The 12,743-nt window shown below is 34.9% G+C and overlaps 1 protein-coding gene across 1 annotated transcript; it reads left to right on the plus strand.

Moving 5' to 3' along the window:
- The first annotated feature begins 1,994 nt into the window (after nucleotides 1-1,994).
- On the plus strand, nucleotides 1,995-6,748 carry Mat89Ba (nucleolar protein 6 Mat89Ba). Its single transcript, XM_077429222.1, has 13 exons — nucleotides 1,995-2,160; nucleotides 2,296-3,397; nucleotides 3,470-3,749; nucleotides 3,832-4,155; nucleotides 4,239-4,384; nucleotides 4,472-4,663; nucleotides 4,741-4,938; nucleotides 5,085-5,388; nucleotides 5,459-5,712; nucleotides 5,793-6,004; nucleotides 6,096-6,296; nucleotides 6,367-6,468; nucleotides 6,542-6,748. The coding sequence occupies exons 1-13, from the start codon at nucleotides 2,122-2,124 to the stop codon at nucleotides 6,686-6,688; spliced, it is 3,501 nt and encodes a 1,166-aa protein (XP_077285348.1). The 5' UTR covers nucleotides 1,995-2,121; the 3' UTR covers nucleotides 6,689-6,748.
- Nucleotides 6,749-12,743: the final 5,995 nt, after the last annotated feature.

The raw sequence follows: 12,743 nt of genomic DNA on the forward strand, positions 1-12,743 counted from the left end.
ATGCAATCGGGGAACCTCCAATCGGGGACCGACGCAATCGGGGACACGAATAAATTTAATTTATTCTCATCCGAGAAGATTATATTCTGCCAATCACTTAGGGACCTGTAGGCGGGGTACTGGAGTGTTGACTGTATCCCGGCCTAACGAAACACTGTTGTGCTAGTTTTATAAAGTTTTATTGTTTGCCTATGGTTGTACAAAGGTATTATATTTGGGCAAAAGTATGGCGTTCAGCGGTCTCTGGATATGGTAGAGTGTCGCTGGCTCGGCATTCGTTTATGTTCAGAAGGTCTCTGGATGCGGCAGTGTGTTGCTGGCTCGTTGTTCGGCTATGTTCATAAGGTCTCTGGTCTGCTGCTGTGTGTCGACGCTTGCTGCTGTGGGTCAACTGGCGTTGTTTGGGTTGTACCTCCTTTTATAGTGTTTCTGGAATCACCTGACCGATGGTGGTTGTTGTTGATGCGTAAGCGAGGAATTTGCTTTTGTCGAGGGGTAGAATTTTCTGGAACGATTGGCGCCGTTCCGCTCGATGTAGTTTAATGGTGGTGGCGTGTTTCGACCGTTTTGGTTCCGCTCGACTGGTAGGGGCGTTCCGCTTGAGTTTAATATAATGGCTGCAGGTGTGCGTCGTCTGGGTTTCGTTCCGCTCGAGTGTGAGGGGTGGAACATTCTCGAAGGATTTGGCACCGTTCCGCTTGAGTTGGATTTGGCACCATTCCACTTGAGTTTAATATAATGGCTGCAGGTGTTCGTCGTCTGGGCTTCGTTCCACTCGAGTGTGAGGGGTGGAACATTCTGGAAGGAACTGGCGATTGATTCCAAGAAGTGCACGTGTGCGAGTTCTGCGCGGAATGTGGTTTGTTGTTGTGGAATATTCTCGAATGTTTCGATGACGATGACGATGACGAGATTCCTACAGACCAATTTTCATATTTTTTGGCCCATTCCAGACGCTGTAGGCTCATTTTTTTGGTGAAAAATGGATTTGTTGTTGGTCTTCTTGCAAAAAAACCCCATTCACGTTGTTTCTAGACTTATATCAGACACTCAGAACCACTAGCCGCTATAAACTCCGATCTGATATACACGGTAGTTTTGAAGCGTTCTGAAGACAGGAACTCTTCAAAAGTTGATCTTCAGCAAATGTGGTCTTTTTCGGTCTTCCTGGACGTTTTTTTCGTTCTGCAGGTGTAGGATTTGATTTCATCTTGATATATTTGAGCACTGATGTCTTGTTGCATCCAAATTGACTAGCTATAGATTGGAAGCTGACGTGTTTGAAAGCCAAAGCCCAAAATTTTTAGTTTCTTGCGCCGCGGTCAGTTTAGGATAATTTGGCATAGTTTTAGTAAACATCACGGGGACAATGAGAATGAGCCGAATTTCAACCAATTTTTAATTTTTGGGTGTGACCAGTTTTCTTGTGACCAGTTTTAGGGTGCGACCAGTTTTCTCGTGACCAGTTTTAGTGTGACGGGTGATCACGTGTGACCGATCTAGAGCGACCGGCTGTCCTGTGACCGGTTCACATTTGATTTGTAATCACCGAACCATATGTTTCGGTGGGGTCTACCTCACGGGCCCGAATGTGAAACGCCCGAAAACGCAAATATCGGAAGGCAAAGATCAAAAATCGAAAGATCTTAAGTCGAAAGATAGAAAAAAGGGTGCATGATAAACGGTACATACTCACTTAATTTGCACGAGCAGGATAAAACAGGAAAAAGAGGAACAGGCTTTTCCTCCCGTATTCTGCGCGCACACATTAATACGGGAGGAAAAGCCTGTTCCTCTTGTTCTTGTTGTATCTTGCTCGCGCAAATTAAGTGAGTATGTACCGTTTACCATGCACCCTTTTTTTTTATCTTTCGACTTAAGATCTTTCGATTTTCGATCTTTGCCTTCCGATATTTGCGTTTTCGGGCGTTTCACATTCGGGCTCGTGACGGAGACCGGTTTCGGTGGCGGAAAGATAGTTTGGTAATGGCCGTGAGTTTTATTGTTATATTTCCCCATGTGCTTTTGGCGTTTGGAGAAGCTACCGCATTTTGACATTTCGATGATATCAAAAACTCGAAGCTTCTCTTAATATTAGCGTTGAAACAAGTACATTTCAAAATGAAATTGATGAAAAAACCTTACCGAAGAACGAAAAATGTAAGTTTTATGCTAATTATATGTATTCTAATGCGAGTTGTGTGGAGGTTATGTTTAGTCACGAGTGTTCCGCATTTTTATATGATTTTGTATATTGACATTAATTGATTTGAAAATTATATTTGAAATTTGTAGAAGAAGGATGAAGAGAGTGGATCAGACAATAGCGTTATTGAAGAAGAACAGACGGTGAGAAATGGAACGGCTGTTGGTGTAGGGAAAAAACGCAAGATATCGTTGAAGGTCGACTTTAACCGTAAAAAGCTTAAACCAAGTAGATTGACCAAACAACCGACATCCGAAGAGCTCAACAGGTTGCGCGAGACAGAGAATTTATTCAGCTCCAATTTCTTTAGACTTCAAATCGAAGAGGTGTTTAAAGAAATCACTGTAAATCCTAAATACATTAAAAAGTTTAACAAATGGTTATCTAAATTCAACGATTTCTGTGAAAATTTGGAAGATGGAGATAATTATGAACTGTCTAATCAGTCGTGGCTTTCCGAATTGAACATTGAAATCCCTATATTACAAAAGCCACTCACTACCAAGGGTTTTTATAAATTTGAAAAATGTGGTCCTGCTACGATCATAGGTTCACAGTCGTTCAGTTGCAATTTAGGCCCTTCTTTGAACATTGACCTGATGGTTAAAATGCCCAAATCAATGTTTTGCAAAGATGATTATTTGAATGAAAGATATCACCGTAAAAGAGCTTTGTATTTGGCACAATTGGCATCAATATTACAAAAATCTGCACTGGTTGAAGATATCAAATATAAATTGATGAATGAATCAAATGCAAAACCAGTTTTAACATTTATTCCAGTATGCAAATCTGGCAAACATATAAATGTGACATTGCATTTGTGTGTCGAAGAAGGAATCTTTAAATTTAGTAGATTTTCACCGTCTCGAAATAATGTACGAGAGGATTGGCGCTTCAAAAATGCCGAAAATGAAAATAGTTTAACGTCGCCTACTCCGATGTATAACAATGCTATTTTAATTGATTTAACATATGATATGAATAACGCATTGTTGAAAGAAACTATTTCTAAGTGTGAAAATATAAAGCAAGGAATTGTTTTATTGAAGATTTGGTTGAAGCAGAGACGTATTTACACATTTTCAGGATTCATTATGACAATGTTTGTAATGCATTTGATGAAAATTAAAAGGATCAACGATGCAATGAGTAGCTATCAAGTCATTCGGAACGTTTGGTCTGCACTAGGTAAAATCGATTTTTCATATCAAACTAACATACAATTCTGTCTGTTTTCGTCATTAATGAAATATTTTTCAGCTGTAAGTGAATGGGACAAACAAGGCATATCACTTTGTACGTCAGAACAGACTACTCCATGTCCGGTACTTGAGGAATTTCATGCTCATTTCTCTGTTGTATTTGTTGACGTCTCTGGATTCAACAATTTGTGTTCTCACGTAAACTTGGAAACGTACAATGCATTGAAACATGAAAGTCAGTTGGCTGTTAACTTTTTGGACAATCAAAACATAAATAGCTTCCAATCACTATTTATGACACCAGTTGATTTGTTTTTAAAATACGATCACATATTAAGGTAAACCTACATATATGTACATATTTGAAATGTATTATCATTTTATTAAATTTAAATGCTTTTAATTATGAATTCCTTGTAGAATTGAAAGTACTGCTAAATTGGTAAGTATGGTGTTGGAAAATGTGGATGAGAAGACTAAACTCGATTGCGGACCAGACACTTTTCCATTAGTTCAGAAATATATTTGTGATCTCTTACGCAAGGGTCTAAAAGAAAGAGTGTTTTTAATAACTCCAAAATGTTTATCTTCTGATGAACTTAGTTGGCCTGTGAATGCTAAGCTAAAGAAGATGAATCCTTTGAAGAAACCATTAGTGTTTGGACTTAAATTAAACCCAGATCATGCATTCAATGCTGTAGATATAGGCCCTGAAGCAAATTTACCAGAAGCTGAGCGTTTTAGGTATTTTGTATTTTGATCATGTTAATATATATGTATATGCATATGTCGTGTGTTTTGATTGTAGTATATTTGTGAATTTATAGAGAATTTTGGGGATCAAAATCTGAATTGAGAAGATTTCAAGATGGAACCATATCTGAAGCTTGTGTTTGGGAAACAACCGCCACAATGGCTGCTAAGCGGCTTATTGTGAAAAAAATAATTTTTTATCTAATGCAGGTTAAACTTGGTTAGTAAAACATATATGTACATACATATATACTTATATATGTATAGTAAAAATATTGTTCCAATTAATTTTTACAAATTTTTGTAGGCATCGAAGAGAAGATGTTTTATTTAGCTGACCAATTTGAAACTTTTCTACACAATCATCGGTTTCAACCTGCCAATTTTGATTTTGGTACTGGAGAGGAAGCAGTTTTGAAAGTGGGTTCTGCTCTGAACGAACTTTCAAAAAATCTTAGATCGCTCACTGACATGCCTTTAGAAATTACTTCCGTTCAGGGTTAGAAACATATTGTAAAATCATTTTTGCAGTCCATGTTTCAATTGTATTTATGTATGTGTTTTATGAAATTGTAGGTATTTCGCCTGTCTTTAGTTACACTGATCCAACTCCACCTTTAGCATATGCACCTCTCAATTCGGATAACTTCACTTGTGTTGGAAAATATCGACTTATGCCTACAGAAGTAAAAGGTGCTCCTGGTAAACGGATACGACGTACTAAATTGTTCTGTTCATTATTTACGCCAGCCCTGAAAGTCGTTATTCAAATGAGTAAGAATTTTGTAATCTTTAGATACGGATTTTTCTTTCATATTGAGTTCGTACTACAAATTCAATAGAATTTTGATTTTGAGAAGTATACATAGTTGAATAGGCAATTTTTGTTTAATAAAAGACTGAATGTTTTGTATTTATAGCACATAGTGGGAAATGGCCAGAAGATTTGGAAGCTTTGAAGTGCTTGAAGACAGCATTTTACATTCAAGTATCCGAAGCTTTAAGACATCAGTGTTCATTAACTGTTTATCCTCATCGTGACTATATAGATGTATTAAAAGACGGATTTATATTCAGGCTCGAAATTTCACACCAAAAAGAAATATCTTTAATGATGAAGACTGTCGATAAAGAGGGTGTGACGAAATATCGCCATACCGAAGAAAGTTTAGATGTTGAATATAAATTAATGACTCTGCCTAGAATTAGGGTAGCTCTGAACGGGTATATACAATTTCTTTTAGTGAATTATTGATTAATGGACAGAATTTATGTATTTTATCGGTCATTTCAGATTGTATCACCAACATCAATGTTTTGGACCGGCAACATGTCTTGTTAAACGATGGATTCGTTCGCAGTTGATAGATGAGTATCATTTTCCAGATATTTGTATTGACATGCTTGTGGCTAGCGTGTTTATGAATCCGGAACCTTATGAAGTTCCAATACAACCTCAAGTTGGGCTTTGGAGAGTCATAAACATGTTGGCTTCGGTGGATTGGAACACGCAGATGATATTGTTGAATTTTAACAATGACCTGGAAAGTATGTTGTCATTGTATTCTACCCATAGAGTTCAATTTCGTTTAATGAAAATGGTATTTAACCACTGTATCATATTTTAGAAGAAGAAATTTTAGAAATTGAAACCAATTTCTCAACCTCGAGAACAACTCTACCAGCACTCTACATTGTTACACCTTACGAAAGTAAAAAAAATAGTTCATATAGTAGATATGCTCCATCATTTAAAATATTGGCCAGGTTACAAATTCTTGCTATAGAAGCGTTAGAAGTTATCAGTAAATCAACATTTGAGTTATCTAATAATGTAAATGTGAGTATCTAGTTTGCCAAAGTAACGATATTATTAACGTTTGAAATGTATATGTACATATATTTAAAAAAATTATTTTGTTTTTTTATAGGCATTATTTACTCCAAATTTGGAAGGTTTCGATGCTATAATCCATATAAGAAATAATTTGAATCCACTTAGACATTGGACTATACAAAAAAGTTTAACCAATAACGTTCCTGAAAAAATTAATTTATATAAAAAAACTGACAACGAATTAATGCCTGTTCTAGACTTCAATCCGGTTCAAATTTATCTCGATAATTTAAGGGTTAGTTTCACATTTAAAAATTATGTTATTTTACCTTTGTTCATATTATTATTGATTTTTTCATTTTCAGTCTAGCTACGGCGAATTTGCGCTATTTTTCCACGACACATTTGGAGGAAGTGAGATTGGTGTTCTTTGGAATCCATCTGCAATGGAGTCCAAGGAATTTAAAGTTTGTTTCTGTTCCACATTCTTAAGGCAAAGTTTACATTTTGATGAAAGCTAATTTATCTTTGTATTTTTAGACATCTCATATAAATGGCCGTAAGCCAATATCCAACAATGGTAAGAGTGGAATTGTAACTGACATTGATTCCATATTAGAAGGATTCCACTTACTCGGAGAGGGCTTAGTGGATGATATTCAAAATATAACAAATTTGTCATTGTAAAGTTGATATATGTATTATATTTTAATTTATAAGTGAAATTAGATTTGAATTTTATATGTAATTTTTGTATATCATTTCTGTGGAGGTTTTCTGATATTTGCATATAGTTGGTGATGTCTTCTCTAAGCAGGGGTATGGTAGTTTAAAAAAATACGACTGACTAATTTACAATTAATCCAACTTGTACTGTGATTTTAAAAATACAGTATTGAATTTTTCTCATCGAATCGGTAAAATTTTGACTCATAATTTATCACATTTGGTATTGATGACTCATTCTCATAGGATTTTAACAACTATGAAAAATTAAATGATCATGATTCTATGACTGACTTCGATTTCGAATCTATAGCCTTTTTATTAAGTACATAATAAAATGTAATAAGTAATGCAAGGTGAAGCGAAAGTGCCTTAAGTATTTAAAAAAATATCATAATTTTTTTGGTTTTCAATTGTTTTACATTTTCTTTTTATTTTATGGATTTTTGCTTCTGCAAAGTAATTGGTCTATAATCGATATAAGATTAAGAACATTTTATGACATTAGAAGTGTCTCATTAATATTAACGGTTTGTGTGCTAATGAACAAGTTTGAACAGTAAGTACCAATCATCATCTACAGCTGCTCACCATACACTGCTGGATGAAGGCCTCTCCAACACGCTTCCACTCGTCTCTGTTTTGCGCAGCGTCATCCATCTCACACCACACATTTTTCTTATTTCGTCTACCCATCTTCTCTGGTTTTCCGTTTACCCTTTTGCATTCTCTTGGGTACCATTCTAGTATTTCTTTTGTCCACTTTTCGTCGATTCTTCTAACCACGTGACCCGCCCATTGCCATTTCAATCTCTTAACTATAAACTATAACCATTACCCTTGTCATACTTCTCACCCACGTATTCCATTTCCTATCTTTCCTCGCTTTGCCAAGCATATGGCGTTCCATACTTCTTTGAGTGCATTGGACTTTGGGTAGCATCTTGGCGTTCAATGTCCAAGTTTCGCATCCATACGTTATCACTGGCAAAACGCATTGATCGAAGATCTTTTTCTTCAGGCAGAGTGGCATTTTTGATTAAAAAAATACGGTATTCATTCGTCCAAATGCACTCCATTCTAATTTCGCACGTCTCTTTATCTCTTCATCTTTACTGCCGGACATGTCAATTATTTGACGTAAATATAAATAATTATTTACTACTTGTACTGGTTTATCATCAAACGACATGCTATCAGGCATGCAATAACTGTTGAACATTAGTTTGGTCTTATCTAGGCTAATTTTAATTATACTTTTCTACTTTCCCTGTCTAGTTAGGATATTAGAAACATATGGGAAGACCTCAATTGAGACCACACAGGGAACATTTATAGGGGTAGTGGAAAATTTCATGGAAATAATGTATTTTCGCATACAAAATAATTGCTTACATATGACTTTATAATTATCTGATATAATTTTTTTCATATGTAAAGGGACTTTACAAGCCGTTTCTCGCATTATGCAGTTATAAAGTCTTCAAATATATATCACCATAACAACGTTTCAAAATTTAATTTGTATATATTATACTTTTTTTTAGGATTCTTGTAATATAAAGATAAAAAAATGTTTTATTTCATCATGTCAGGTTAATATTACGACTGGAAAAGAAAAATTTGTTCGGGGGGGAAAACAAAATAGGGGAAGACGTCGCTCATTTACATCCACGCCTGTGAACTTTATTTATGGGTATCTCTTATTTAGGCGTTGAGCGCATTTTGCGAGCTCGCAGCACATCACCACTGTATCTCGACAATGTCGTATTAAGCGAGCTTTATATATGGCGAGACGAGCTGTGTTTTTCCTTTCTGGCGTCGCATAAATAACGCCTCGAAATAACGAGAAAAGGATGTAATGCCCCCGCGGGAAACAGCCGCTAGTATTTAAAGATTTGCCCGGATACCACTCGTATGTCAGTTACAGACAGAATGAATTATACTGACGCGATATGTCACGCTCTATAATTCTTAAAACTAAAAATGAGGAGAATTAATTTAAAATTTAAATACAATTTCCCAAGATTTTCTGAAAATGCTTGGTTTGTGTCAGTGGTGAAAATACTACTTTTCAAACATAGATGTCATTATAAAACGGATTTAAATTTTCACATTTATGTACGTACTCAAAACATTTGCTTGATGAAAATCTCGCCAAAAATCACAAGGTCATGCAAAGTGAATGACCCATGAGTGATATAAGGATTGTATGCCCGTAATATATGTATGTATGTATGTATGCGTGAATCTTTTAAATTTGGGGATGGGATCTTCTGATATATGTAGGAAGGGGCTCTGATAGAATAGTGCGTGAGGTTTCGTATGTGAAACACGTTTGGGACGAGGCGGAGGGGGTAGGAGGGGTCTCTGAGGGGCCCCACGATGGATGGGTTCAGGAAATTTAAACGACCGAAGCATAGAGACGCGTTACGTGCAAAATCTTAACTTATTATGGATGAGGTGGTGAAGAGTTGATTCTCAGTTGGATCACACTTGACAGTGTTGATATGTCTCTCGAAGTGAACCAAGTCAATATCAATATATGTACATAATCACAGTATTTTTAAATATAAAAATACTTAATATGTACATATATAATATTGAGTATTTCAATATTGAATTGTTTTAAGGCAAGATTTATACTAACCTGAATTGGATATTTATTTTACAGACAATTTCTCAATTTTGAAAGGAATGTTCCTGTGCATGATTTGAAAGAATTTTGTATCAGACAACTGTTATTAGTAGTTGAAAATTTTGCGCTATTTTTGCCATTACAAATATCCTATTATCATAATAATGACTATTATGGATCTAAATCTGCGGGCATTGGTCAATATTAGTCGGTTAAATAATAAGAAAAAAATATTTTTTCGTATAGGTACATATTGTTGCGTAGAGGTGGGTTCAGGATCCAAATGAAAGGCCAAAGTTGCCTCACAGCATTTATTCAACGATTCAGGAGGTCCACACGGATCCACCGCTCACTCCAGAATAATCAGATCTAACGTGTTTACCTCCTTATAAAAGACAACTTGCCCAGCACAGCTTCCCCGATCCATTAATGTGTCTATTGTCTAGACACTTAAAGGTCTGTGAGAACTCTAGCGTATCCTTCGTTCGGGCACTTACCGAGTCCCATTAGCCTAATCCGAGGTCTCCATTGTTCACCTACGAATGCAATTACACAGTGGATACTCTCTCATGTTTCCACACTACAATATTATGTAGTTTGATTTTTATTTCAGATTTATTTGTATCTCTATTTGTATTTTGTTTATGTTAGTAACATTGCTACCATATGTGAAGATATGTTAGTGGTCTTGTGTTATGATTGAACCATTTTTGCTTGTGATATTTGTTTTCCCAAAATAATAAATAAAATGCATACGTATATATGTATGTACATATGTATGTATGTTTATAATTTATTTATGTATGTATATTATATATGCAAATGTAGTAGATTATATACATGTGTACATATATATGTATGTTTCATTTAGAATATTCGCATCATTTTCGCATGATGAATTTCAATAATTATTCAACGTCAGCTCTTGAAATCGGTAAACCGGAAGTAATAAATATTTTTTTCCCCTTTATCATTATAATACAGATTGTGAAATGTGAATTTCCACGCCACAAAGATTATTATTAGTAGGTACGCAGTTGAGTTGCCCTAATTCAAAGCCTTCCGGAGAAATACTGTATATTTTTGACATGTCAAAACGGATTTCACTGCTGTTTCCAGAATTAAGTATCTACATGAAATACGTACGCACTCGGAACTGGGTCAGTGGGGCTCGAAATGAGCCTGTAAGTCGCCGTTGTATTCCGCCAAATCGGATTGGCATTGCAAAGCATAAAGTTGATACATTTGTAATAGGTACGTACAACATTCATTAGATTTGTTCTCGTTTGTTAATGTTTATACTTATGGTACTTTCCACGTGTAAAAGTTTCCATGGACGCATTCGATTTCTGAGCACGAACCAATTTCAAACGAGTCCATCGCAGAACGATTTCCGAGATCTTGGAAATTGCATCTACGTTATAAACATTTGGAAACCTCGCCTTATATAATAAAATATCGAAAGTATTGAAGACTTGCCTCTTATAATATGTACATGTAGGGGTTTTTTGGGTGATATCTAATATATGTACATATTATTTATTATTGTATGTATATGTATATATACACATATCGCCAAACTAATTCGTGGATATCTTCAAAGTATTATTTTATATTATAAAATTATTTAAAATAGCATCTTATATCAATATCCGTGGTGATTCTTATAAATGGTCTGAAAATTTATAATAATAAAATATTTAACATCGTCGTTTTATAATTACGGAAAATTCATGAAAAAATGTGAATTTTCTACAGCCATTCACTACCCATTGCTGGATGAAGGCCTTTCTAGCACGCTTCCACTCGTTTCTGTTTTGCGCAACTCTTATCCATCTCACGCCACACATTTTCCTAATTTCGTCTACCCATCTTGTTCAAGTTTTACATCGATACGCTATCTCTAATAAATAAACACAGTGATCGAAGATCTTTTTGTTCGGGCAAAGTGGCATTTTTGAAAATTTTAATCCTACTTTCCTATTTTCCCTGTCCAGATGTGTTAGTCTGTTGAGTAAGTCAGCTGGATCGCGAGCTATTAATATTATATCAAAAGCTTAACCGAAGCTGTGGTATACTGCAGCTAACAGTCCCAAATATGTAGGTTCCGGCACTTCATGTGTTTGTATAGTGTTAAATACTGCATTATGATCAGACTTAGGTTAAGGGTAGTTGGTTTTGGCAAAAAAAATGGCACGCGGTCTATTGCAAGCATCCGCGACTAGTCGCTCTTTAATTGTGACTAACTGTCTCGAACGCTTTCTCATAATCGATAAAACCTAGTCACAATGGCTGTTGATATATGTACATTGGTGCGCTCAATTACTTAGTTCGCTGACTACTTGGAGATGGTCCATTCTGCTAAAATCTTCCCTAAAGCCTGTTCTATTGGTTGATTTTCATCGTGTATAGTCTTCAACCTTTCTGTTATTATCTTTGTAAATAGCTTATAAACCGCTGAAAGTAAACTAATGAGTCGGTAGTTTTTGATGTCACTTTTATCTCCTTCTTCTGGTATTGTTTGCTGTTGGATGCATTTGCTGAAAAGCCTAGTTGAGATTTAATATAGGGGATAGCTTCCACATTTTATCAAGTCAATGGGGATATCAATTTATTATTACGTGCTTTGTTCTGGGTACACCTAAATTTATATAGTTGATTTATTTTGTTTCTTCTCTGTTATATTTTCGACTATTGTGGCGCATTACGAATTCCTGTAATGCCACAATGGTCCAAACTTTAAATAAATTAATAAATAAGACTGTTATTAATGTTTGGTAAAATAAAATGAAATGTATTTTTTATATATTTTATATGTACCTACATACATATATATTATATGATCATATACAAATAATGTGTATATATTCTTCTCTGGCCAGAGTGTCATATTGAGGTAGCCTGTAAAGACATCGTGGTATATATAAATTCTTATTATATTTTATTTATATCTTGAGGATTATGAATATTTAAAAAATGTCAATCATTCGATGGTTTTTCGTATGAAAATAATTCATCTGGGTATATTGAAGAAAGATATTTTTTATAAAAATTGAGAGAAAAATGTAAATATACGTATATTTACTAGTTAAAAAAAATATTTAATAAAAAATAATTTGTTGCTATTAGAGACTTAACAATAACGGTAAATTTTGAGATGAAGTATTATCCAAATTAAGACGGTAAAATTGAATCTGCGTTTATATGCACAATTCCGCATATTTACAATTAGCTGAAAAGCATACATTATTTCAGATGCAGCCAAACTACATGTACACAGTATACATATACATTTTCCAACGTACATAAATTCGTTCTTGTTCACGAAACTTTTAAATTTAATCAAGCTAAACGAGCCCCGTTTCAATTATAAAGGAA

This window comes from Arctopsyche grandis, chromosome 4 (genome assembly GCF_051622035.1).
Source record: "Arctopsyche grandis isolate Sample6627 chromosome 4, ASM5162203v2, whole genome shotgun sequence".
Taxonomy (NCBI): Eukaryota; Metazoa; Arthropoda; class Insecta; order Trichoptera; family Hydropsychidae; genus Arctopsyche; species Arctopsyche grandis.

What these genes read in the sequence shown, in the direction of transcription:
- Mat89Ba (XM_077429222.1), top strand. Translation starts at nt 2,122, where the DNA reads ATGAAATTGATGAAAAAACCTTACCGAAGAACGAAAAAT. An exon ending in TCTAATGCAGGTTAAACTTG is followed by an intron (nt 4,385 to 4,471) that starts GTTAGTAAAACA and finishes AAATTTTTGTAG; the next exon opens with GCATCGAAGAGAAGATGTTT. An exon ending in ATTAGGGTAGCTCTGAACGG is followed by an intron (nt 5,389 to 5,458) that starts GTATATACAATT and finishes CGGTCATTTCAG; the next exon opens with ATTGTATCACCAACATCAAT.